This window comes from Eurosta solidaginis, chromosome 5 (assembly GCF_040869045.1).
Source record: "Eurosta solidaginis isolate ZX-2024a chromosome 5, ASM4086904v1, whole genome shotgun sequence".
Classification (NCBI taxonomy): domain Eukaryota; kingdom Metazoa; phylum Arthropoda; class Insecta; order Diptera; family Tephritidae; genus Eurosta; species Eurosta solidaginis.
In genome coordinates this window covers 273,482,825-273,509,168 of record NC_090323.1, presented here as the reverse complement: position 1 = coordinate 273,509,168, position 26,344 = coordinate 273,482,825, and the positions used below count along the sequence as shown (strand labels likewise).

General features: G+C 36.4%; 2 protein-coding genes across 13 annotated transcripts in view; one reads left to right on the top strand and one right to left on the bottom strand.

Moving 5' to 3' along the window:
• Positions 1–415: 415 nt before the first annotated feature.
• On the bottom strand, positions 416–2,926 carry LOC137251897 (reticulocyte-binding protein homolog 1). 2 transcript variants are annotated; one of them, XR_010953387.1, is made up of 4 exons: positions 2,806–2,926; positions 2,490–2,693; positions 982–2,413; positions 416–916 (listed from the first exon to the last, which is right to left on the bottom strand). XR_010953387.1 is itself a non-coding variant. In XM_067786874.1 (3 exons), exons 2-3 carry the CDS (start codon positions 2,526–2,528, stop codon positions 1,046–1,048), a joined length of 1,407 nt encoding a protein of 468 aa, XP_067642975.1. In that variant the 5' UTR covers positions 2,529–2,693; positions 2,806–2,926; the 3' UTR covers positions 947–1,045. The 2 variants fall into 2 exon arrangements, 1 of the variants encoding a protein (XP_067642975.1); XM_067786874.1 differs by lacking the exon at positions 416–916 and having other exon boundaries at positions 947–2,413.
• Positions 2,927–4,266: 1,340 nt separating this feature from the next.
• app (Palmitoyltransferase app) overlaps positions 4,267–26,344 on the top strand; it is a 108,236-nt gene continuing 86,158 nt past the window's right edge. For 4 of the 11 annotated variants that reach the window (XM_067790827.1, XM_067790828.1, XM_067790826.1 and 1 more), the window contains exons 1-2: positions 4,267–4,796; positions 4,944–5,141. The gene's annotated coding sequence lies outside the window, so the exon portion shown is untranslated. Of the gene's footprint in view, positions 4,797–4,857; positions 5,142–26,344 lie in introns of all 11 variants that reach the window. The other 7 variants (XM_067790824.1, XM_067790818.1, XM_067790825.1 and 4 more) reach the window with 5 other exon arrangements.

Below are 26,344 nucleotides of genomic sequence, written 5' to 3'. Positions count from 1 at the left end.
CCTGGAGCGGGTTCAAAAACTCTTTATGCGCTTCGCGCTTACTTCATTACGATTCTCTGAACCGATTCCGCCGTATGAGTCTCGATGCCAACTAATATCCTTACTATCCCTAAACAATCGCAGAATTCTTTTGGCCTCGTTGTTCATTTTTGATCTTTTCACGTCCAAAATTGACTGCGCGTTGCTTCTTGAAAGACTATGCTTAAATACTCCCTGTAGAAACCTCCGCCACTTTGAAATCTTTTTCATAGGGGTAAGCAGAACTGTTTATAACTCAAAAGCGCCTATTAAAAGAGCCCTATCAGAAATTAATTGCTTCTCAAGTGTTTTGGATATTGATTTCTCCGACTCAAAATACGCTTTTCAACTTAAACTAAAAAATTACTTAATCTGTAATAATATAAATTCTTTTTGCTAGTGTTTTCCATAGCTTAATATAAGCTGGTTTCTGTAATTTGGTCATAAGTGTCTGTACTAAACATTTGTTACTAGACTAAATAAATAAATAAATAAAGCACAAACGGGCCTTCAGTGATATCCACAAACAGGCGTGGGACCTCTGTCATGAATTGCCCAGCGAATCCAGTCCTTAAAGAAAAATACCCAGAACCCACAGAAGAACGCGCTCTCCCTATGGAAACGTGCGTCACTCCAGCCCAACTTCGATCTGGATACTGTAACAGGATAAACTTTTTACCTATCCAGAATCAATCCCGAGATACAAAATGTATGTCGTACTTGCAATGTGTACCCACATGACACCAACCATCTCTTCAATTGTAATTTGGAACCAACGCCTCTTAACACCCTTCTCACTATGGTCCACCTCTATTGAAACTGCAAGTTTCCTTGGACTCCCGTTAGATGATATTGATGACAATTTGTGATCGGTCAAATTGGATGGGGCGAAGCACTGCTACAACAACAGAAATTATATGGAAACTAATTTCTACAATTTTTATAAAGGAGAAATGTTCTCACTTTTTTATTTATTTATATATAATATTGCGCCACCTGCTTTATATTCTTGCAATTGGTTCAATGCTTACTCATTGATATTACTGTGTTCTAATATGTCAGTATTTTGCATTGGTTCCAAATTGGTATCTTTTATAATTTCAGATAACCAGTGTTCGATGTGAACTGGATGGATATTTTCATCTTGTGAATCATTTTTAAGTACAATATTCAAATTTTTAAAAACTAGGTGAGGTTCTATTCCCTGTATTTGCTTCGAAGTTACTTTGTATGATTTCTTATATCTTGTTATATCTTGTGATGATTTTTGTTCCTCAAGATTGCGTTTAATTTCATTTAGAAGACGATTGTAGAAGTCACAAGTTATTTCCCTCGAATAGGGATCTGTTTCTGTACTATCAGCATTGCTTTGAATGTTTGGAATGTTAGGGTTTGTACATATAAATCCTCCTTGTTCGTTTTTGTTTAATTCGTTAGGTTGCTCAACATTCATTATTACTTTTCTCTGTTTTTTCGACTGGGATCTAGAGCTAGAATTACTCGACTGATTAGAGAGCGATTCAGCCGAGGTGGGTGTAGAATATTCCGATGCACCATCAACAACACATGGTACTATAGCGTCCAAGTTGGTTGTTGTAGAATTTTTCGAATTAGAAAGGTTACTATGAATTTTGAGATCATCATGTTCACATTTGCCGCAATTTATTGTGACACTGGAGATATTCCGAAGGTTAAGAGTACCACTGCAATTATTTATGGTAATTTTTTGTTTAGAACGACCAATCCTAGACTTTTTAAATGTGCCCTTTTCCTGAATATAATGCATTTTTTGATCATTACTATTGGAGTCCCGATTTAAGTTAGAAACTGCTTCAGCAATAGACGAATCCAGCTCGTCATATAACTCTTCCAAATTCAGAGGCGGAATAGAAGTTTCATTCTTTATACGAGCTTTTCTTATGAGCTCTTTTGCTTCCCCTAACGTTATGTTAACTATCGAGTTATTGATGTATTTCGTATTGTCCTCAATAAGAGATTTATCTTTAGAAAAATCAACGACTATTGCTTCGGAAACATTTGTATGACAAGGTAGCAAGTCGAACTGGTTATCATCCGATTGAATGTTTTTGTACATGGTTTCATGGTCACACCTTGGGGATATGTAGTCCTCTTGTTTTAAAGCCAGCAACATCGATCCTAACTGGAATCTGCCAAAGGTGCGTATTGCACCCAATAAATCATCTTCGTTTTCAAACAAAATTTGTATATCATTTTCATTCATATTCGAGCTAGCAGGAATATTGTTTTCAGCACCACATTCAGTAATACGCTGTTGTGTTGACGCCACAACTTCTAACTGTCGCAACAATAGTTTTTCTCTCATTTGCAGTGCCGCACGTAGTTCTGCGAATTTTTTATGTACACCCACTTTAAGCTGAAAAAAAATGTTAAGTTGGTTAAGTTTGTATATATATCACCATATACCTAAACACACTAATTAGCGTTCATACCTTATATACGGTGTTATTTTCATCACTACTATTATCCATTTTAATTCATCAGATTATCTTGGAAATTTGCATAAAATTTTTTAATTTTAATGCCAAAGCTTTTTTTACTGCGATATAAAATGCTGGAATCATTTATCGGACATGCGCCAGATTTATCTGAATTGAACGATTAGTTTGTGCTATGCATTTATCGATTTTTGTTTCCTAATAAATAAATAAAAAATAATCTAGTACTCAGGAATAGAACATATGTAAATGCGGAGATTATCTATTGAGCATTTAATGCCGATCAGTGCATGTTTCAACGTGACCTTACCATCTTTAGACCTAGTGAACAAATAGCGAGATTATTTTTATTTTCGTTCTTAACACCTAATCGTTTATTAAATAACTAGATTTCTCATGAAAATGTTTCCATTCGATAATCGGTATTTATGAACAAATTTTAGAGTTGGCCAATTTTTTCATGGACAAAGTACCACCTCTAGGATGCCATCTCAAATTAAAGATAACAGCTCCGACACATAAACAGTTTTTCATATAGATCAGTTTAACACATGTTTATGCATTATGAGTAGATCGCACGTATTTTTATGGAGAATGGTAGAATGAGCGACACTAGCGCCATCTGATATTGAAAAGTAGCCAACTCCCCAATTTTGTTCCAAGCAAATCATAAGAAGAAGAATTTGACATTTGCTTTGCCTAAGGGTGTTGACAAACTTTGTAAGTGAAATTATTTTTCACACTGATTGGTAAATTTTCTAACATTTTTCACAACTAAAAACTGCAATATAATAATCGAATACGACAAAATATGTTAGCAAGTATTTTTGTTGTATAGGGAGAATGTTTACAACAGTACTTCGCGAAATTTTCTGTGTGAATGGACAAGGCGTAATAAACTTCAATTGCCAAGTCTGAAGTTCCTTCATATTTACAAACACAACATCTTGGTTGATTGTGGCGATGTTATTGGAATGCATAAGCTTGTGTTAAACGCATTTATATGAAAAATGTCATTGTGTCACCGCCTTAAACTTGAAAATTTGTTGGCTAATAATCTTGTTCCTACGGATGAGACATATGTAAACGCGTAAATTATCTTTTGAGCATTTATTGTATAATCAGTGCATGTGTAAACACGGTCTTAGTTAGATTACAAAATATTGTTAAAAATGGTTTTTTGTAATTGATATTAGAGAAAAATTGTAAGTTTACAAACGGCGATGGTTACTAGGACATGTTTCTGAATTTCACTTCTTCATCAGCTAGCTTTTTGGGGAGCTGAGCGTTGAACTCGAATCTCCAACATTCATATCACGCTCAGCTCCCGAAAAAGCTAGCTGATGAAGAAGTGAAATTCAGAAACATGTCCTAGTAACCATCGCCGTTTGTAAACTTACAATTTTTCTCTAATATCAATTACAAAAAACCATAGTATAAAGCAATATGAGCAAAGCTCGCTAATTAAATACATATGATCATTGTTAAAAATTTGATAAAAGGTCGCTGCGTAGAGCTGCCAGGTAAATTCCACTGCACGTGTGCTTACAAAACAACAAAAGCAAGTAAATCTGGAAGCGTTGCTGCACATTACATGTATTTTGGATTTTGGCCTTTACCAGTATCGCAGAATTTGTGTTTGACAGATTAGCAGTATTGCCATATTCTAAAAAACCTACTAAATCCTAAGAAAATAGTGTGGCAGCACCGAATCCGCCCTTCAAGCAAATTTTGTGCATGTTCGTTCGTCTGATTGTTCTTGCTTCGCAAATATTAACCAGTTTTCCTTCATTTCGAGTTTGTCATTAGCTGATCTTTATAAAGAAAAATGTGTTGTGGTTTGTGTGCATATATATATTCGAATAGATACGCCTTAAACAATTTATTAACTTATTAGATTTACAATAAAAATATTTCCTTGTTTTCCATTAAAATCCACGAAGTTTTAAGTGTATGTGCTCTGATAGCTGCGAAGTTAATTTCCGAATATTGCCTTGGCCATTCCCCAAAATCGTCTCATTACGTGGTATCTGTTTTGATTAATTTTTGGATGTGTAAATCTATTTGTAAAAATTAATAATGGAATAATCTCTCCATTAAAAGAGGTGGGATCAAAACGCATCTTTTGACACCTCTGTATTTTTGGTCGAGTTTTAGCAGTTGTGAGCTAAAGTAAAGAATTACCAAAAGCGTCACCAATGTCTGGTGCATTGATGAAAGGCATAATTTTTATTCTAAACATGGTATTTTCTATTAAATGAAGGTTGTTAGGATTTTTGCACTTCAGGAGACAGTCTCGATGTAAGTATTTATCTGCATACCTTATTATATATCATTTCATACAAATACTTATGGATATTAGTATGAAGCACCTATCTTAAGTGCCTACTAAAACCGCCGTAAATAAATGAATAATACAAAATTACCATCTGAATTTAAATAAGAAAGTGTTTAGGAGAACTAACTGATTTTATATGAATGAAGTTACAATTATAAAACTTTGTGATTTGTGGCTCTTCCGAAATTTCAACTCCTGTCATTAAAGCCTTGGGATACCCAGGAAGAATACTGTAAGAGATTGTAAGAAATAGAGGAATGCCGCTACAATGTTGCTTCTTTTGATGACGGACAAAACTTTAAAATAAGGTAATTAATTATTACCTATGTTACATATATACATATGTATATAGGAGTATTTTATTTTGTGCTCGATTTTATAAATTTAATCAGTGCTTAATTGTCTACCGTATATAAGAAACAGGGATCCCTGACATGGGTAATAGTGCTGTTTACGGTACCCACCGAAATTTCGGCCAAAATTTTCGAGTGAGGTATCAAAAGACGCGTATTGACGTCTAGATCAAGAATCCGAAAGCGGAAGTTAACTTTTTTTTACCCGTTCAAAAGATATTAACGAAAAACCGAAAAGACCCGCGGGTCCCTCCGAAACCGGGGGTGGGATCCATAGTATTTTTGCGCAGAACACCTTTCTGCGTTGGCGGCCTTCGGCCGCGCTTATAAAAAATAACCCTGGGCTACGCCACGCCAAGTCCGGGTGTGGTATAACCGTGGCTACCGCCACGGTGATGCACATTTTTTTTTGTGGGTACAACAACAACCACTCTAAAATCGCCAACTTCAACTGCAAATATCTCCGGACAGAGATAAATTTTTTCTTTTCCGCCATCGGATTATTATTCTCGAGATTAATACGCGTCTTTTGATACCTCACTCGAAAATCTTGGCCCAACTTTAGGGTGGGTACCGTAAACTGCACTACTACCCCTGACATGTTTTTTAGAAACAAGGGGAATCACCACTTTACCTTCTTCATTGGCGCTTTTAAATATAAATGTCTTTCGTACCGGAGGTCATTCAGGAGTATGTAAGGAAACTAGCTATGACATTTACATATCGCCGTTTTATTCGTAAACGAAGTACATATCTACATTTGAAAAACTTTCGGGAAATCCGAGAAAACTAAATAACTTGCTTACTACACATAAGCAATGTAGATAGGTACATGACTGATGAAGCCATGAAGGTATTTTATTTTGACATCCCCTACTTATCACCTCGCCTTTTTCGATGCCTTATGAGAGTTTTCACATAAAAATAGAATGGCATCTGCAAGGCAGATGAGTATTTCCTGAGAAGGTTTTCATGGTAGAAATACACTCAGAGTGTTTGCCAAATCACTAGCGGGAGACGGCCCCGCAAATAAAACCTTTTCTAATTGAAAACAAATTGTCTAAAAAATTTTGATGTTGCTTTGCCGGGGACTCGAACCCAGTATCCTCGATATGGCAGGTGGAGCTGTTGTTGTTGTTGTTGTTGTTGTAGCGATTAGTTACTCCCCGAAGGTTTTGGGGAGTGTTATCGATGTGATGGTCCTTTGTCGGATACAGATCCCATACGCTCCGGTAACACAGCACCATTAAGGTGCTGGCCCGACCATCTCGGGAACGATTTATATGGCCACATTAAACCTTCAGGCCATCCCTCCCTCCCACCCCCAAGTTCCATGAGGAGCTTGGGGTCGCCAGAGCCTCGTCTGTTAGTGAAACGGGATTCGCCGCTCGAAGGTGAGGTTGACAATTGGGTTGGAGAAGCTATATATTGCGCTACACAACCCCTTGAAGCATGCTATCCACCCGCCGACCGATAGACGACTTTGACCTATAAATTTTTATTTTTATTTCAATTAAAAAAGTAATTGCAATGGATTTAAGTGTCCAAATTTCAACCTCAAAGGTAAGTTGGGGTATATTTATGGTTCCATAATTTTGTCCTATGTATATGGACCCAAAACTGGATTTTAAATTTCATATTGAATCTTGTGTGAATAAGTACTTTGGCTTTCGTTAAACGTTGATCTAAAGAATTCAATGACCCATACGTTACAAAAACTCTATATCGTTGGTCAGGCCTATTTTGGAATACGCGTCAATAATTTGGAAATTGCGTTATCAGGTTCATTCTCACAAGCTGGAATCGGTCCAGACAAAATTTTTCCTTTTTACTTTAAAACACTTACCATGGGATCCCTCAAAAAATCTTCCCCCCTACTGCAACCGGTTAAAACTATTACAGTTACCTACGTTACCAAGCCGCAGGGAGATGCTTGACGTCTGTAGGGTTCTTATAATCTTTATTCAACTTTGTATTTTAGTTACTTTGAACTTTTTAATTTTTAAATGTATTATCAATATTTTAAGTTTCAATATTGATTTCCAATTTTCAAAAATTTTCATTGTTGTAAAAAATAAAAAAAATTAGAAATTGGCTAACGTAGCGCTTATTGATTTGAGTTGTCTTGCAATCCTGGGACCAGGAAAAAATATGTTTCAGCAGTATTTGACCAAAGCGAAAAACATGTCAGCAAGATGATTTTTAAGATAATACGTCGATACACAAAAGTTGGTTATAGTTATTCCAATCACTGTAACAGGAATCAGTTGATGCAAATCAGCATTATACTTCGGCTAAAATACAAATTTCACACTAATGCTGCATATGTTGTCGATTTATTCACAAATTCTTTTTCCTCATTCATCACTGATGTTTTTGGAACTATGTTTCTTAGGCAATGTTCAAATGTTGTGGCCCACACTGAATCGAAGCAATTGTTAATAAATTGCTGCTTGTGTTGTTGGTAATATTGTGTTGGCGCTTGCGGGCTTTTTGTAACTCATTAACAGTTTTATCAATTCGGTATATAGATTTAAGGCAGGATCGCCAATTGTAGTTATTGAAACTACATTTTTATTTTATAGTAAAAATTTAAATTATATATTTTAAAACAGCTCCCTTCTAGACTTAGGCTTATAAGCAATGATCTGCTCTTCAATAAAGAATTAACAAGTTTCTATAATAACCTAGACAATTAAAATACTGATTCCTTCTAAGCAAATGTACTCTATCATTCCTTTATTTATCTATTTACTATTTATTAAATATATTATTTGTTGTAACCTTTTCTTAGCCATAGTCATTACCTTTAAGTTTCAAGATTAGATTGTTCCTATTTTATGCCTTTTACCGACTAGCACTGTAAAATAATTTTTGTCAAATTGTTGTGCTGGGATGAATTGCCTAATAAATACAAATACAAAATACAAATACAAAGTATACGTCAATATTTTTTTTATTTTTTACAACAATGAAAATTTTTGAAAATTGGAAATCAATATTGAAACTTAAAATATTGATAATACATTTAAAAATTAAAAAGTTCAAAGTAACTAAAATACAAAGTTGAATAAAGATTATAAGAACCCTACATTAATTGAAGGGGGAGTAATGTACATTAATTGAAGGGGGAGTAATGTAGGGTTCTTATAATCTTTATTCAACTTTGTATTTTAGTTACTTTGAACTTTTTATTTTTTAAATTTATTATCAATATTTTAAGTTTCAATATTGATTTCCAATTTTCAAAAATTTTCATTGTTGTAAAAAATAAAAAAAATATTGACGTATACTATTAGGCTGTTTAAAAAATATAATTTAAATTTTTACTATTAAATAAAAATGTAGTTTCAATAACTACAACGTCTTATTTATTTATTCATGCAGATCGAATTATGAAATGAATCACAGCGGTTTGTCATGATTTTAATAAACAATACAAATTTTGACGCCTGTGACTCGTTTTTTAGTATTAAAAAATATCTTTTAACCAAATTAAATATGTAACTTGAAATGAAGCAAAGAACGCTAAACCGCGAAAATGCTGTTCAAACCTCTATTTCAAATATAAAAGTACCAGTTATTGGAAACTTGATCATTATTTTTATATGTATGCACTCAAATTTATTCTGTTTAAATTTTGTCTATGATCCACTTGATGGCATAAAAGGGAGGCCTTGAGCGTCCGATGCCAGCGTTCTATCAATCCATTTGCCTGCGGATGATATGGAGTGGTGCGCAAATGAGAAATTCCCAAGCAGCGCATCAGTTCGCCAAACAAGGCGCTTTCGAACTGACGTCCGAGATCGGAAGTGATATCAGTGGGTACGCCGAATCGAACAATCCAGCCACTGAGAAGTGCTTTAGTAACAATTGGTGCAGTCATATTTGGTATTGGATATGCCTCAGGCCATCTAGTATATCGGTCTATAACTGTTAGGCAATACTTGTTGCCATCCGAAAGCGGAAACGGACCGACGATGTCGATGTGCAAATGTGCAAAGCGTTGTCTCGCACTCTCTCGACGTTGTAGTACGCTCTGATTGTGACGAATAATTTTGTTTTTTTGACATTGAACGCATGTTTTGGCAAACATTTTGCTGTCGCGCTGAATACCAGGCCACACAAACCGTTGAGTCATCAATTTAGCTGCGGCGCGCATACCAGGCTGCTATAGGTTGTGTGTTGCGTGTAGGGCCTGGTTATGGAACTTTTTTGTAATGAAAGGACGAAAGTTAGCGGTCGAAACATCGCAAACCACTCTCTTTTGGTTAAAAGGTAGTAAAATGCTTTTTAACTTGAGCGAATGGTTCTTACTGCCGTCAATATATGAAGTTAGCTCTACATCGTTAATTTGGTCGTCAGCTAGTTCGTCATAGTTTATAGGCGTAGCCGTAAGTGCGTTAATGCGAGAAAGCAAGTCAACAGTCACATTATCCTCACCATTAACATGTCGAATGTCTGTTGTTATTTGTGAAATGAACTCCAACTGTCTCACTTGCCGATCTGAAGCTTTGTGTAGTACCTGTGAAAACGCAAAGGTAAGAGGCTTATGATCAGTATAAAAATGGCAACTGCGACCCTCCACCATATAAAGAAAGTGGCGCAAAGCAAAATAGATCGCAGAAAGCTCACGGTCGTATGTACTATAACGCGCTTCGGCTGGCGTAAATTTTCTCGAAAAAAATCCAAGCGGCTGGAGATTCCCATCAACAATTTGATTTAAAACCGCTCCGGCGGCGTAGATGCATCAACCCAGAGTGAGAGCTCTACATCCGGCAGAGGGTGAGCTAGCATGGCACATGCATCAAAATGATTTTTTGCGTTCTCTGTCCACACAAGACGAGTGGTGTCGTTTCTCTTGTTGCCAGGTATCATAGCAAATAATGGCGATTGATGAAACAGAGCATTAGGCAAAAACCTTCGATCAAAATTCAGCATCGCCAAGAAGCGTTTAAGCTCTTTTGCGACAACCGGCAGGTTAAAATTAATCAGCGTGTCTACACGACTAGGTAAGGGTCGTATACCATCTTTCGTAATGGAGTGGCCCAAAAATTCAAGTTCTGTCACGCCGAAGCGGCACTTAGCTACATTGATCGTTAAATTGTTAGTGCTCAAACGACTGAATACCAAACGGAGATGTTCTTTGTGTTCCTCAATGGATTTCGAAGCGATACAAATATCGTCTAGATAAGTAAACGTAAAATCCAATCCGCGAAACACTTCGTTAATAAGACGCTGGAAGGTTTGTGCAGCATTCCGTAAGCTGAATGTCATGTGGGTAAACTCATATAACCCAAATGGGGTTGTAATCGCAGTTTTGCAAATATCTTTTGGGTGTATAAGCACTTGATGAAATGCCTTTTGTAGATCAGTTTTAAAAAAAATAGTTTTACCTGATAATATCATTGAAAAATCCTGGACAAAAGGCAGCGGATAACGGTCCGGAGTGGTAATAGCGTTAAGGGCTCTATAATCGCCTCAGGGCCTCCACGAACCGTCGGCTTTTCGAACTAAATGCAAGGGGCTCGCCCAGTTACTTGACGATGGACGACAAATCCCAAGCTTGATGAGAGATTCGAATTCCGTACGAGCAGCAGTACGTCGAAGCTTTAAATTTAGATTTAAAATAACTTCGCCATAAGTAGAAACGGCTATGCCGTTCGCAGCAAACAATTGCATAGTTGTAGGACTTGCTCGAGCTAATTTTGTTGACTTCGGAATGACAGAAACATCAGCGCCTGAGTCAAAACTTGATGTTGGATGAAGGGTCGAGAATGCAAAGCCTATAACTTTTCGTAGAACCAGAGTGTTTGCCGATCTCTGATATTAAATTAGCTGAGCATTGCTATTGTGTAGATTGTTTTTGATCTGTCGATGCGAATGAACATGGCTACCGGCATTTAGTTGCCTTATTGCAAAATTTGGCGTGATACCAACAACTGAATTTGATTTGACCTCGAGCGGGATAAAGATCTAGCACGTGGGCGAGCTTTTACACTTTGGTTATCTAAAAGCTTTCCGACTTGCTTAGTCAAAGCAGCAATCTCGGCTCGTAGGTTAGAAATCTCACGTGATTGTTGAGGTTCGACACTAACCTCACATACCTGCCCTTCTTTGAGAGCGACACAGTCAGTTATATAATCGGCAATTTTCATCTTTTCGCTAATAGGTACACTTGTTGCAATTATTGCTACCTGTGTGTAGGCAGGTAAACGACTTACCCAAAGATCGTGCAAAATGCTTTCACTAAATGTTGGGCCGGCGGTGCGACGCATCTCGTTGTACAAATCACTTGGTCGTCGATTCCCTAAGGTGAGCTCTTTCAAAACTCTTTGGAGGCGGCGTTGCTGACTTTCGGTGAAATGGTCAATTAACTTTTTCTGAATGTAAGCGTAACGTCCAGTTGCAGGTGCGCTCTCCACAAGCGTTCGAAGCTCCATAAGTTAAGTCGGAGGTACGATGCTGAATTTTGCTGCGTCAGTTGTAATTCGCGAAGCTTCGAACCAGAAGTCTAATGAATAAAAGTAGGCTTCAATATTTTCCTCAGACATCGTGGGAAGCGGCAATCGTGGCGTATGCAATTGTGGCAGTGTGGCATCAGGAATGGAGGATCCACCTGTTACCATTGTACTATCGTTTAGAGACATTCTTCTTACTTAGACATTTCAAGAATTGTTCAGAAACGTGCGGGTCACCAATATAGTACTATTAGCGAATTTTTATGATAACTATTAAAACGGAAACACAAGTGAAAAAGAAATGACAATTTAATTATTTACAATAAAAAAGGTTTGTTTGTTCTTATTTGTAGGGTTGTATATTGGCAGCTGCTTCTGCGAGCAGCTTAAACGTTTTCTAGGTGCGTTAACGCATAGTATTAAGTCGTAACGTTGTCGACGCGCCACATATATAACAAACGGACGAGTCTGGGATCCACTCTTCTAAGGCAATTTGGAAAGGGCACGTTTCCAATCCTCCATTGCTCCCAGCTTAGGTAACAAAATTTCGAACCCAGCACTCTAGTAGGCAAATTTGAATAATATAAAATAGGTACCCAAGTTCTCAAAGATCTAATATTTGCATTAACCCCAGAAGTTATGCATGTGACAAGTGTCGACAAAAATTAAAGAAATTCTTCATAAATATCATGACGATCCCATATGGAAAGGCCACCCAGAAACCACATTTTATTTTATTTATTTATTATTTAAAGTCGACGACAAACTATGGTCGACTGCATAATATAAAAGATATATAAATATACAACTCAAAAGATAAAATTTAAGATATATCGAGATTTCAACAATGTTATATTACAAACAAAGAAATATTAATGAACATTACTATTTAATTTCAAAATATAATAATAATAAGAAATATGAGTAGAAATAAGATCTTATGCCGAAATCTTATACTGGCGGAATGCATCAGATTCCGCTCAGCATGATATCGGAATGCAGTGGATTCCAATCTCCCTGTTGGAATGCAACAAGATTCCAATCAGCATGTCATGGGAATCCGGCAGTGCTAAGAGTAGTGTAATGAGGATACGCCATCACAAGGCATAAAAAAGTAACATGGCCTGTGTTGTTGGAATGCACCGGATTCCAATCAGCTCGATGCCTGACCCATAAGATTATACTGCCGGAATGCATACGATTCCGGTCAGTGACTCATGAAAAAGCATGTTTTTTACGTTGTTGGAATGCACCAGATTCCAATCAACACAGTACTGTCTTGTTCCTTCTTAATGATACATGTTGATAAATGTTCCTCCATCCTTAAGCGAGATAGTTCCTGTTTTTTATCGAAGAAATAAAATGCCGGCAAATTTAATTAGCTTGTATCTCTTAAATTAGATAGGCAAGTATTGCATTACGTATAGTGGCAAAAGTACATTCAAGACTGATGCAGCTATACAAGTCATTGTACTGCGCGCACCAGATAAGAAGAGGACTATTTTTAGCAAAGTTTCGTCGACAAAGGGGTAAATAGAAAGGAACGTAGTGTCTGGATACTCTAGGGGGAACCGCAAAAAACAAGCGGCTGAGGAGGTCCGCGGAATCAATTTCTCCAATAATGAGCTTATGGATGAACAATACCCCCAGTAATATTCTCCGATTTTCCAGAGTGGGTAAGTTAATAAGAATAAGCCTACTTCTGTATGGAGGAAGGTGGAGACTTGAGTCCCAATTAAGGCCGCGCAATGCAAATATCAAAAATTGCTTTTGAACTGACTCAAGACGCTTTATATGCTTTTGAGAAACAGGGGACCAAACGCATGAGCAATACTCGAGTATTGGACGAACCAGCGATGTGTAAAGAACCTTAGTGAGGTACGGATCATCGAACTCTTTAGCGCATCTTTTAACAAATCCAAGTAAACCCAACGCTTTGTTGGCTATAGATGAAATATGCATGTTAAAATTCAATTTCGGATCAAAAAGGACACCTAGATCATTTGCAATAGATATACGCTCCAAAGGCGTACCATCTATTACATAAGATTTCAATGCTGGCTTCACTCGGTGAAATGTCATATGCTTACATTTAGAGCAATTTAAAGCTAGTAAATTTATTGTGCACCAACATTGGAACGAGTCCAAGTCGGCCTGAAGAAGACACATAAGAGCTAAAAAAAACATATTGCTGGAAAAAATGAAAATGGTATGAAAAATTTTTGCATCCACTGTACCAATGGGTTTAACCACTTATCACTATATAACTACTTCTTGCTCTAGCAGCAACTGAATCTACCCAATCTACTATATATAATACACTCAGAGATCCCGTTTTTAGAACAATGTCAATTTTCAACCAATGATGACTGTAACCATTACCTTATTCTATACGTTTTTAGTTTTAATTTGAAATGGAGTACCGATACAAAAACTTTGTTTAACCGTTTTTGTTAAAAAATGTACCTATATATTTTGTACTTTCGTACTTGAATTACAATACTATAATTACATCTTAGTAAGCAATGTTTTTCCTGAATGACTTTTGTACAAAATTAATAAGAATTTTTCAGTCAATAAAATTCATTCACTGCGTTTAAAGTTTAAACAAATCGTTTTTCATCAGGTTATGGGCCCAGACCCGCAATCTGAATTGTGCTAGTTTTTCTATATGTACTGTTGCAAATAAAATCGCGAATTTTTATAACGGCTTCGTCACTTTATTCGATCGACAAATTGGATGACTCGAATTATGACTCCTGGTGCGTTCAAATGCGCAGCGTTTTAGTAGATGGCGGTTTTTGGAGAGTGGTCAATGGACAAACCAAATTAGAAGATTCAATGACGGCTGATTAGAAAACGGCGTGGGAGTTGCTGGACGAGAAAGCATTGGCAACAATTTTTTTAAGCGTGAAATCTAATCAGTTGCTACATTTAAAAGAAGCGAAGACATCGGCGCAGGCGTGGGAACAGCTTCATAATGTGTATAAACCTAGAGGGCCAGTACAAAAGGTGGCATTATATAAGAAGTTGCTGAACCTACGTATGCGGGAAGGCGAAGGTATGTCAAGTTATTTGAATTCGTTTGGGGAGGTTACAGGGAAATTGTCCGAAACTGGTATTGACTTACAAGAAGGGCTTCAAACGATCATTTTGCTAGCTAGTCTACCAAGGGAGTTTGAAAATTTTGTAATTGCCATCGAAACGCGCGATGAACTTCCTAATTATAACGTGCTTAAGGTTAAACTTTTGGAAGAAGCGGAAAGAAGAGGTCAACATGCTGATATTCAAGTTGAAAATAGTCAGCAGGCCTTTGGTGCTAGCAATGCAGCAAAGAAACATCAGAAATCGGCGAAAGAAAGGTGCCATTTTACTGGTAAATGCTTTAAGTGTGGAAAAAAAGGTCACTATGCGAACAAATGTGAGAAAGGTAAGAAAAGGGAACAATCCTCATTTTCTATGGTTGGTGTTGCAGAAACAAAAGCTCTTGATAAGACATCATGGTATCTTGATAGTGGTGCCACATCTCATATGTGCAATAACAAAACCTTATTTTCTAAGTTAACAGATCATAAGGAGAAAATAATGCTAGCAGGGGATGCGTACATAGAGACTCAGGGCAAAGGCGAAGTAAAATTGTTTTACAAGCAAAGAGAGATAGTTTTGAAGAATGTTCTTTATTCACCAAAGCTCAAGGCGAGTTTCATATCGGTGAGTAAAGCGGTTCAGCATGGTATGATAGCAATTTTTTCATCCGATCATGCAGTCCTGAAGAATGCAGCAAATGCGGTTATACTCAAAGCTATGAGAAAAGAAAATTTGTTTGTGATCTCAAGTGAAACAGAGCGTTTGTTCACCATTACGGGTGAGCGAGAAATATGGCATAACAGATACGGTCATTTAAACTATCCAAGTTTAAGTCAGTTAGTTCAGCATGATATGGTTCGTGGAATGCCATCAATTAAAAGCAGCGAAAAAGTTCATTGCGACACATGCATGGTAAGCAAAATACATACTTTGCCATTCTCAAGTTCTGAGAGTCGTGCTACAGAGTTGTTGGAGCTGATTCATAGCGACGTATGCCGCCCTATCAATGTAAGCTCACTAGGTGGCTCCAGATATTTCCTTACTTTTATCGATGATAATTCAAGGAAGATATTTGTATATTTTTTGAAGGCTAAGTCAGAAGTTTTTGACAAGTTCAAGGTTTTCAAGCAACAGTTGGAACGACAAACTGGACGTAACATTAAGGTGTTACGCAGTGATAATGGCCGCGAATATGTGAATGGAGAGTTTACAGATTATTTGCAGCAACACGGTATTCGTCGGGAGTTGTCGGTTCCATATACACCGCAACAAAATGGTGTCGCCGAACGTGCAAATCGCACTTTGGTTGAAATGGCGCGTTCAATGCTGGTTCATGCTGGCCTCAGCTCGAAGTTGTGGGCGGAAGCAGTTGCGACTGCAGCATATATTAGAAACAGGTGTCCATCAAAAGCTATTGGTAACAAAACCCCGTATGAAATTTGGAACGGAAGAAACCCTTATGTTGGTCATTTGCGCATATTTGGCTCAAAGGCCGTTGCTTTGAACAAAGTCCGTAAGGGAAAATTTGATGCTAAAGGTGAGAATTTGTTAATGGTGGGTTATTCCATGGTATCTAAAGCGTATCGACTGTATAATGCTAAAACGCAGAAGGTAATTGAGAGTCGAGATGTTCTATTTAATGAGAATATGCAAAAAGAGGCAGCTAATGACAAGTTCCAATTTTATATTGAGACCGCCGAATTTCAAAGTCCGAATCAAAAAGAAGAGAGCCAAGGTGAAGGTATTTCTGATGGTGTTGAAAGTGAGTGAAAATGTCCAAGAAGAAAATTTTGACAGCGGAAAAAGACGAAGAAAGTGAGGAAGGTAGTGGTACTCCAAAAATTGGTCCAGGTAGACCAAGACTTATTCGTGGTAATAGAGGTCTTCCCAAGAAACAGTATAATATTCTGAGTAGTGCAGTATATGAAGATATTCCACAGACCTACGCAGAGGCTATTTCGAGCACAAAATGTGAAGAATGGAAGCAAGCAATGCAAGTTGAATTAAAGGCACTTGAAAAAAATGGAACATGGACACAAGTTGAATTGCCACCAGGTGAGTCAGTAATTGGTTCTAAATGGGTTTACACCATTAAGCGAGATAAGGACGGCAATATTGTAAGATATAAGGCGCGATTGGTAGCCAAAGGATGTTCTCAAAAATGGGGTGTAAATTATAATGAAACATTTGCGCCTGTATGTAGATTTGCAACCATTCGATTGATTTTTGCTCTCGCTGTAGAGCTAAAATTATATATGCATCAAATTGATGTGACCACGGCGTATCTTAATAGCGACTTACGAGATACTGTTTTTATCAAACAACCGGAAGGTTTTATTTGCGGCGATAATCCTCGTAATGTGTTGAAACTGAATAAGGCCATATACGGTTTGAAACAGTCAGGAAGGGAGTGGAATGCGAAACTGGACACCACTCTGCGTGAGATCGGCTTTATTCCTTGCAACAATGAGCCGTGTTTATATCGACAACACGGAAATCAAAATTTGAATCAAATTTTGGTTTATGTAGATGACATTATCATCGCAAGTCAAACGAAAAAAGACTTATTACATATTAAAAAAAATATTACCGAGAGATTCAAAAGCGTAGACGGTGGTCCTCTAAATTCGTTTTTGGGAATGGACATTCAACGTGAAGGTGAGCGTGGTAATATAACGGTAAGCCAGACATATTATATAAAGGAACTGTTAAAAGAGCATGGTATTGGGAGCTGTAGACCTGCAGCGACACCGCTTGACGCTGGATATCAAGTTGTGTGTAATAACGATACATGTAAGAAGGTAGATTTAAATACTTATCAATCTTCGGTGGGTGCGTTGATGTGGCTAGGACTTACAACAAGAGCTGATATTTTGCATTCAGTTGCGAAGCTTGCACAGCGTTGTACAAATCCACATATTGAGCATATGGCAGGAGTGAAACATGTTTTGAGATATTTGGCCACAACAATCGACAAAAAGTTAACTGAAGCTACTGGAAAGGCTTTGATAGGTTATGTGGATGCTGACTGGGGCGGTGATCAGTCTGATCGCAAGTCATATACGGGTTACGTTTTTTGTTTAGCAAATGGCCCAATTACATGGAAGTCAGAAAAGCAGCACAGTGCAGCTCTTAGTAGCACGGAAGCGGAGTATATGGCGCTATCATCAGCAGTCAAAGAAGCGATTCATTTGAGGAGATTAATCATAGAAATCGGATGTGGCGAAGAAAGTACACCAACAACAATTTTGAATGATAATCTTAGCGCTCAGCAACTAGCAAAGAATCCAGTACATCACGCACTTAGCAAGCACATAGATATCAGACAGATATCATTTCATTAGAGAAAGCATAAAGAAAGGCGATGTTTGTTTGAACTATCTTTCGACTGATTCTATGTTAGCAGATATTTTCACAAAAAATTTGTCAAAAGGAAAACATTTACAATTTGTACAATCATTAAATTTAAAATAATTATTGTATTGAGGAAGGGTGTTAAAAAATGTACCTATATACTTTGTACTTTCGTACTTGAATTACAATACTATAATTACATCTTAGTAAGCAATGTTTTTTCTGAATGACTTTTGTACAAAATTAATAAGTTTTTTTCAAAAGAAAAATACAATAATAAAACAAACAAAAATTCTGAATGACATAAATCATCTAATAGCCCAATTGAAAATCTAGTAAACAAAACAAAAAATTTGTAACATAAGTAATTACCTAAACCAAAGAACAAACAGAAAAAAAAAATATAAACTCAAGTACGTCACACTGACAAAACTACCGCACTAGTAAAAAAATTAAAATAAAAAAAAAATCTTTATTTACAAAACCAACACCACTTACACTGGTCGACGGCCAAAATTTACCATAGACGCCGTTATGAAATTCGTATGAAAAATCACCCCCTGATTTCGAAAATCGAGTTCATTTTTGATTCTATGGTACGGTTTTTGAGATATTTGCAATTTACCGTTATTCGAAAAAAACAAAAAGATGGCTCCCTTTAATTACGTATATATCACGAACGGGTCAAGCAGTTGTTTAAAGAATCGGAAAGACGATGAAATTTGCTATAAAAGCATCATACATTGTTTTTGCTCAACCAGATAGTTTTCGAGATATTAGCTTATCATTTCAGATTTTTGTTTTTTTTTATTATTTAATATGAAAAAATTACTATTTGCGAGGGCAGCATTCCAAAACCACAACTTTTTTCCAGATATTTTTTCTTTACGTAAAGCTCTATTTAATTAGAAAAAAGATAAGCTATCATCGAAGAAAATCGATGCAAAATTACGTAAGTTATAAGCGATCAAATAAAAATACCCAGGTTGCGCAATTCCAACGTATACCTCAAAACGTATGTATGGTATAAAGAAGAGTGAAATATCTAGCTATGCTCTGTTTCTATTTAGTTAAAAGTTCAATTTATGAATGAAATTACCCATATTTTTAACTTTTTTTAAATTTATTTATGTTTATACTATATTCTAACAATCTTTATCTTAATTTGATTTTACTATGTAGTCGAAATAATCATGTGTTCTACTTTGACGCTTATTCAGTTTAGGATCGGTTTCTCTTATGAGAAACCAGCAGTAATCACCCATCATTGCGACATCCCAGAATCCTTGATATCGATTCTCAATTAATTTCATTTGCTGATGAAACCTTTCGCCATGTTCGTCACTTTCGTAGCCACTTTCGTCGCCAAGATTTGCCGGAAAAAAGCTCAAATGTGAGTGCAGAAAGTGAATATTTAAGGACATATTTACGCCTGGAAAGAAAATATTAGTTAGGTAAACAAGTTATAGAATTTTGGGAAATTCATTTTAATAAGCCTTTAATATTTACCCATTTTCGCATAATTATTGATTAAGTCGTTCACTATCTGCTCGTAGTTAGGGCTTTTGTGTCTACCGAGAAAAGAAGCAACGACCTTTTCAAAGGATTCCCAGGCTGCTGCCTCAACTGATGAGAGTAGTCCTTTGAATTGATTATTGTTAATCAACTCTTTTATTTGTGGTCCAACAAAAATACCTTCCTTTATCTTGGCTTGAGAAATATCTGGAAAAGTTGTTTTCAAATAGTCGAATGCTTCGCCTTCTTTGTCCAAAGCCTTAACAAAGTTTTTAATGAGACCGAGTTTGATGTGTAAGGGTGGAAGTATGATTTTCTCTTTCTTGACAAGAGGGGTGTATTTGATGTTATCCACACCAACGGTAAACTCGACTCTTTCCGGCCAATCCTTTCTGACGTAGTGGTCCTTACGAGCTCGGCTATCCCACTTGCAGAGGAAGCAGCAGTGCTTGGTGTAGCCACTTTGTAGACCGCATAGCATTGCAACGACTTTGAGATCAGAACAATCATGCTCTTCATATTTGATAAATTTTAGTAGTTTTTGCATTTCCTCGTAGGTTTCCTTTGTATTTACTGCATGTGCGATCGGGATAGACGGCTTTTTGTTACCAATATGCAATAATACAGCCTTCAAACTCAGTTTATTGCTGTCTATGATCAATCGCCACTCTTTTGAATCATATGTTGGACCAAACTCTTTGAATAAACCAGGAATGTCGTTGCAGTAGCATATACTGTCTTTCTTGGTATAGTGTTTGGAAAATGGTTCGTGACGAGTTCTACAATATATCACCTTAACATCGGATGACACAAATTTAAATTGTTGCATACGAGAAGTGTGTAACATAAGTAATTACCTAAACCAAAGAACAAACAGAAAAAAAATATAAACTCAAGTACGTCACACTGACAAAACTACCGCACTAGTAAAAAAATTAAAATGAAAAAAAAAATCTTTATTTACAGAACCAACACCACTTACACTGGTCGACGGCCAAAATTAACCATAGACGCCGTTATGAAATTCGTATGAAAAATCACCCCCTGATTTCGAAAATCGAGTTCATTTTTGATTATATGGTACCGTTTTTGAGATATTTGCAATTTACCGTTATTCGAAAAACCCAAAAAGATGGCCCCTTTAATTACGTATATCTCACGAACGGGTCAAGCAATTGTTTAAAGAATCGGAAAGACGATAAAATTTGCTATAAAAGCATCATACATTGTTTTTTGCTCAACCAGATAGTTTTCGAGATATTAGCTTATCATTTCAGATTTTTGTTTTTTTTTTATTATTTAATATGAAAAAATTACTATTTGCGAGGGCAGCATTCCAAAACCACAACTTTTTTCCAGATATTTTTTCTTTACGTAAAGCTCTGTTTAATTAGAAAAAAGATAAGTTATCATCGAAGAAAATCGATGCAAAATTACGTAAGTTATAAGCGATCAAATAAAAATACCCAGGTTGCGCAATTTCAACGTATACCTCAAAACGTATGTATGGTATAAAGAAGAGTGAAATATCTAGCTATGCTCTGTTTCTATTTAGTTAAAAGTTCAATTTATGAATGAAATTACCCATATTTTTAACTTTTTTTAAATTTCTTTATGTTTATACTATATTCTAACAATCTTTATCTTAATTTGATTTTACTATGTAGTCGAAATAATCATGTGATCTAATTTGACGCTTATTCAGTTTAGGATCGGTTTCTCTTATGAGAAACCAGCAATAGTCGAATGCTTCGCCTTCTTTGTCCAAAGCCTTAACAAAGTTTTTAATGAGACCGAGCTTGATGTGTAAGGGTGGAAGTATGATTTTCTCTTTCTTGACAAGAGGGGTGTATTTGATGTTATCCACACCAACGGTAAACTCGACTCTTTCCGGCCAATCCTTTCTGACATAGTGGTCCTTACGAGCTCGGCTATCCCACTTGCAGAGGAAGCAGCAGTGCTTGGTGTAGCCACTTTGTAGATCGCATAGCATTGCAGCGACTTTGAGATCAGAACAATCATGCTCTTCATATTTGATAAATTTTAGTAGTTTTTGCATTTCCTCGTAGGTTTCCTTTGTATTTACTGCATGTGCGATCGGGATAGAAGGCTTTTTGTTACCAATATGCAATAATACAGCCTTCAAACTCAGTTTATTGCTGTCTATGAACAATCGCCACTCTTTTGAATCATATGTTGGACCAAACTTTTTGAATAAACCAGGAATGTCGTTGCAGTAGCATATACTGTCTTTCTTGGTATAGTGTTTGGAAAATGGTTCGTGACGAGTTCTACAATATATCACCTTAACATCGGATGACACAAATTTAAATTGTTGCATACGAGAAGTGTGGATCTTGGCCTTTTCCTTGGATAGTTCCAAATCTCTTATCCAATCATTAAGTTGTGCTTGTGACAGAACGTTTCTCTCTTTTCCCATGCAAAATTCAGTACAACTTGATTCCCCGCACTCAGATATTACTGTTGACAATGGAACTGGATCCGCAACTGCCGTTGTATGTATTACTGGTAATGTCACTGTAGGTACGCTGGCATAGGTTACTCTTCTTGATCTTCCAACGCCAAGTACTTTTGTTTGATAAATATAACACTCTTTTGAATGGAAAGTAGGTTCTTTGCATATCTTTGGTGTGTCCGACTGAATCAATTCTACTCGACACGATGTACACAAAGTGTTCGGTGTCCTTGTTTTTTCAGCATTTTTAGGCTCAATGCCAAAATACTTGGAGTATAAAGTTTTCATATGATCTGAGAACACTCGTCGTCGCCTTATGATAGTATATTGGCCACACATGAAACAGAACATATCTGGATCGTTATTACACTCAAATTCTCGCGTCCTTTTACTCATTTTTTTTTTAATAAACCATTGTTTTGAAATTTGACTTATGAACTGAACTATCTCCAGCGAGCCTTGCAGATGTTATGAAGTTTCAAAGCGCATTAACTCATATTTATACTCGGAACAAGAATAAAATTGAAAAAATCAAATCTTACCTAGACAGAAAGGTTCCTTTTTATACGAAGCCGGGAAAAGAAAATACTACCTGCTTTAGATGTGGGCTTTAAAAATTTTCTGTGTCTTATAATTTTGAAAATCTACCTGCATACTTACCCATGTGACGGAAATACATGTTTATAACTACATGCCTACAGCAGGTTTCGAACCCAACCACTCTTCCTTTCGATTCAACCATTCTACCTACTATAAAACAATTCGAGTACTAAAAGTACTATTTGATTTATTTAAAGAAAAAGTATTATCATTGTTATGGTGTTATTCGTTTATCCGGATAATATCCCATTTGCACTTTAACTAAATAGTTAGTTTAGAGCGGTAAACGACTCACACACACGACAATATAAAATTGATACACCTTAAAGTCGTTTAAGCAATATATTTATTGTTTTTGTCTTTATTAAATTAAAAATACAAGAGCAAAACAATTGTTTCGACACATACGTAGTGTCTTCATCAGTTTCTACGATCAACTGTACGTATGTTTAGTATGTTGTATGTACGTATGTTTAGTATATAGGAACTTTAGCACATAAGAATTTGTTTAGAAAATTTTAGTATAAATAAGCCGAAATTTTGTGAATAAAGTGGATTCAATCTTGGTGCCTTTTCAATGGCACTTCCCTAATTCATTTTCTTAGTATTGACAACCTACAGTATGCCTGTCGTAAGAGGCGGCTAAAATACCAGATTCAAGGGGCTGTGTAGTTCAACACTTTAAGGTTGCCAGCGCAATATATAGCTTCGCCAAGCCCAATTGTCAACCTCACCTATCTGCGGCGAATCCTGTTTCACTAACAGACGAGGCTCTGGCGACCCCAAGCTCCTCATGGAACTTGGGTGTGGGGAGGGACGGATGGCCTGAAGGTTTAATGTGGCCATATAAATCATTCCGAGATGCTAGCACCTTAATGGTGCTGTGTTACCGGAGCGTACCGGATCTGTATCCCGCAAAGGACCATCACATCGATAACACTTCCCAAAGCTTTCGGGGAGAATCCTTATCGCTACGACAACAACAACAAATTTCGAACATATAAGTTAATCTCTCGTGTCCTGAGAGATATAAAAAATTAAAGGTGCGGCGAACCCACTGTTCGCCGATACTGATTTAAGAGTAAAACACGAACAACTTCAATTTAAATTAATCACAATTTATTACGTGCCACTTGCACGTCCCAAAATTAACTGAACTAAACATCCAAATTAACTTATTAGCTAACCTATTACTGCTAACTATTTATGCTGCGGTTGCAGTTCCCATATTTCGCAAGTCGAACGCTTGCGCGTGTAGACAGGTATTGCTTATATTGCATTTCCCATGATTTCAATAATTTCGATACCTGACCTGATCGTTGGTTGCGCGTGTGCTGCGTCAGCGAAGTTAGTAAGTGGAACAATATGATCACATGCCTGGCAACGTGAGTAAAGGGTGCGCCATTAGTTAGTATTGGGATTACAGGTGACATAACTCCTCCCCCTTTAAAGATCTGCGTCTCGTAGATCAAAAGTTGAAAATCGTGAAGGGGTAAAATTTTGAAGTGAGTGGTATCGGCTTTCTGATGTTATCTTGGTCTTGATCGCTGTAACTGGTAGGCTTTTATCTAGTCAATATAGTTCGGGTGCGGATTTTCCTTTAGCGAATATGTTAACGCTGACGTTTCCCGTCCAATGTGTAGGAATTTGAACCGGTGGAAGATCTAGTCTTTTGGTGTAGCATTTCCATAGCACGCTGGCAATGAATAGTGTTGGGGGATTGAAATGGCTTCTGTAATGAGGGAAAAATTGATCTTTTCGTTAACATACCCTAGATACTTTACGTTCTTCATCGTGATGTCGTGAATATATTCCAAGTTTATCTTCGTGGTATGATTCTTTACGTTAGATGGTACAGATGGCAGGGCATGCGTTGTAACCGCCTCGCATTTATTACCTTTGAACCATTATTACTCCTGATTATGCCTTGGTAGTTAGAGATAAAAATGTCGTTTTCGTTTATCAATTCTATATGCGTGTCATTCCGCCTCTTAAATTGGCATCTAGGTTCTCTTTGTTTTAGCAATCGTGGTAAGCAGTCGCTTTCCTCCATTTTGATCAAGGATTCTGATTTACATACTGTGGATGAGCTGATCATTAAACAATCCTTCGTCAATCAGTATGTTCCTTTTTGATTGACGAGCATACTGCAGAGTTCTAAGTCACGCAGGTCAAGTTTTCTTCGTAGATTCCAGTGCGAGTAATTAGGAGGTTATATTTGTTACGCGTAACTTTGGGCATTGAAAAGACGTAGATGAGTAGTGTCCCGTTTGTAAGTACTGCATTTGCATCAGAACTGTGACATATTGTTGGAGGTTGACGACGTGTACCAGCTTAAATCACCCATCGATGATTCACCCAATTCCGTCCTGGATTGTTGCGATTGGTGCCTTGTAATTGAAAATATGGAATCCGCTGATGGCCGATGCCAGCAGTGGGAATTTGCAACGCCAAATGTTATATCTAATTTAATGTTGTTAGTGGGTTAGTAATCATTCGATTCTATGAATGTAGGTTATTGTTATTGGGTTAGCAAACAATTTTTCCTGTCACTTGTTGACTATTTAAGTATGTAAAGACTAGGTTTTTTATTTGGTTAAATGTGTTAGTAGAGGTTTACAAAATATATTTCTGTTTCTTTAAAACGTTATTCCTAATTTAATGTTGTTAGTGGGTTAGTAATTATTAGATTCTATGAATATAAGTTTTTATTATTGAGTTAGCAAAAATTGTTTCTACTACTTATAGATTACTTTTAACTATTTAAGTATGTTAGGGCTAGGTTTACAAAAGTTAGTTTTGCTCTTATTTTTTGTTAACATGCAAAATTCTTAGAGCTTTTCATTTTGTCGCTTTCTTATTTTTTGTTAGTGTGCTAGTATTGAGGCATTGTTACAAGAATAGTTACAATCGTTAGTTTGTTTAGTTTTTTTTTTTTTTTTTTTTTTAGAATCTTTGATTAAGAAACAGAGATGTTCCTTATTTTGAATTTTTTAGTTTGCCTCAAATAAATTTACAGTTTTACTGAAAAGAATTTTGAAGGATGATCTAGTTGTTATTATGGTTAGTAGAGGAAAAAAGAAAAAAAAATAACTGGAATTTAGAATGTTAAAAAAGGTATGTCCTTTCATGCGGATTAGGCAAAGGTTATTGTTTTCTAATTTATTTAATAATTTGGGAAAAATTTAAACAACGTGACATCAGGACGGACAAGGCGACAGCTGTTTCGATTATACCTTGTAAATTGTTGTTATTTATTGTTTTCTGTTTAATTTGCGGATCAAGCGCAAAAAGACAAGAACAAAAAATTATTCCTTTTTTTTTTCTTTTTTCTTTGTTCGTTTTTTTTGTTTTGTTTTACCTTGCGGATTAGGCGCAAGTGTTATAATTTTTTCTTTTAGTCATTTCACGGGATTAGGCGCAAAATATATTAATTTTAAAATTTCATATATTGGCTTAGCGGATTAGGCGCATAAGCTTAATTTTTTTTTTGTTTTTTTTTTTTTTTTCTGCGGATTAGACGCAGAGTATTATAATTTCATATATTGGCTTAGCGGATTAGGCGCTTAAGCTAAAATTTTTTTTTTTCTACGGATTAGGCGCAGATTATTCAAATTTCATATATTCGCGAATTAAATATGCATTTGCTTAGCGGATTAGGCGCA

Excerpts from the sequence above, each read along its gene's own strand:
- LOC137251897 (XM_067786874.1), bottom strand. The coding sequence starts at position 2,528 with ATGGATAATAGTAGTGATGAAAATAACACCGTATATAAG. Across the intron at positions 2,414-2,489 it reads AAAATAACACCGTATATAAG|CTTAAAGTGGGTGTACATAA; the intron begins GTATGAACGCTA and ends ATTTTTTTTCAG.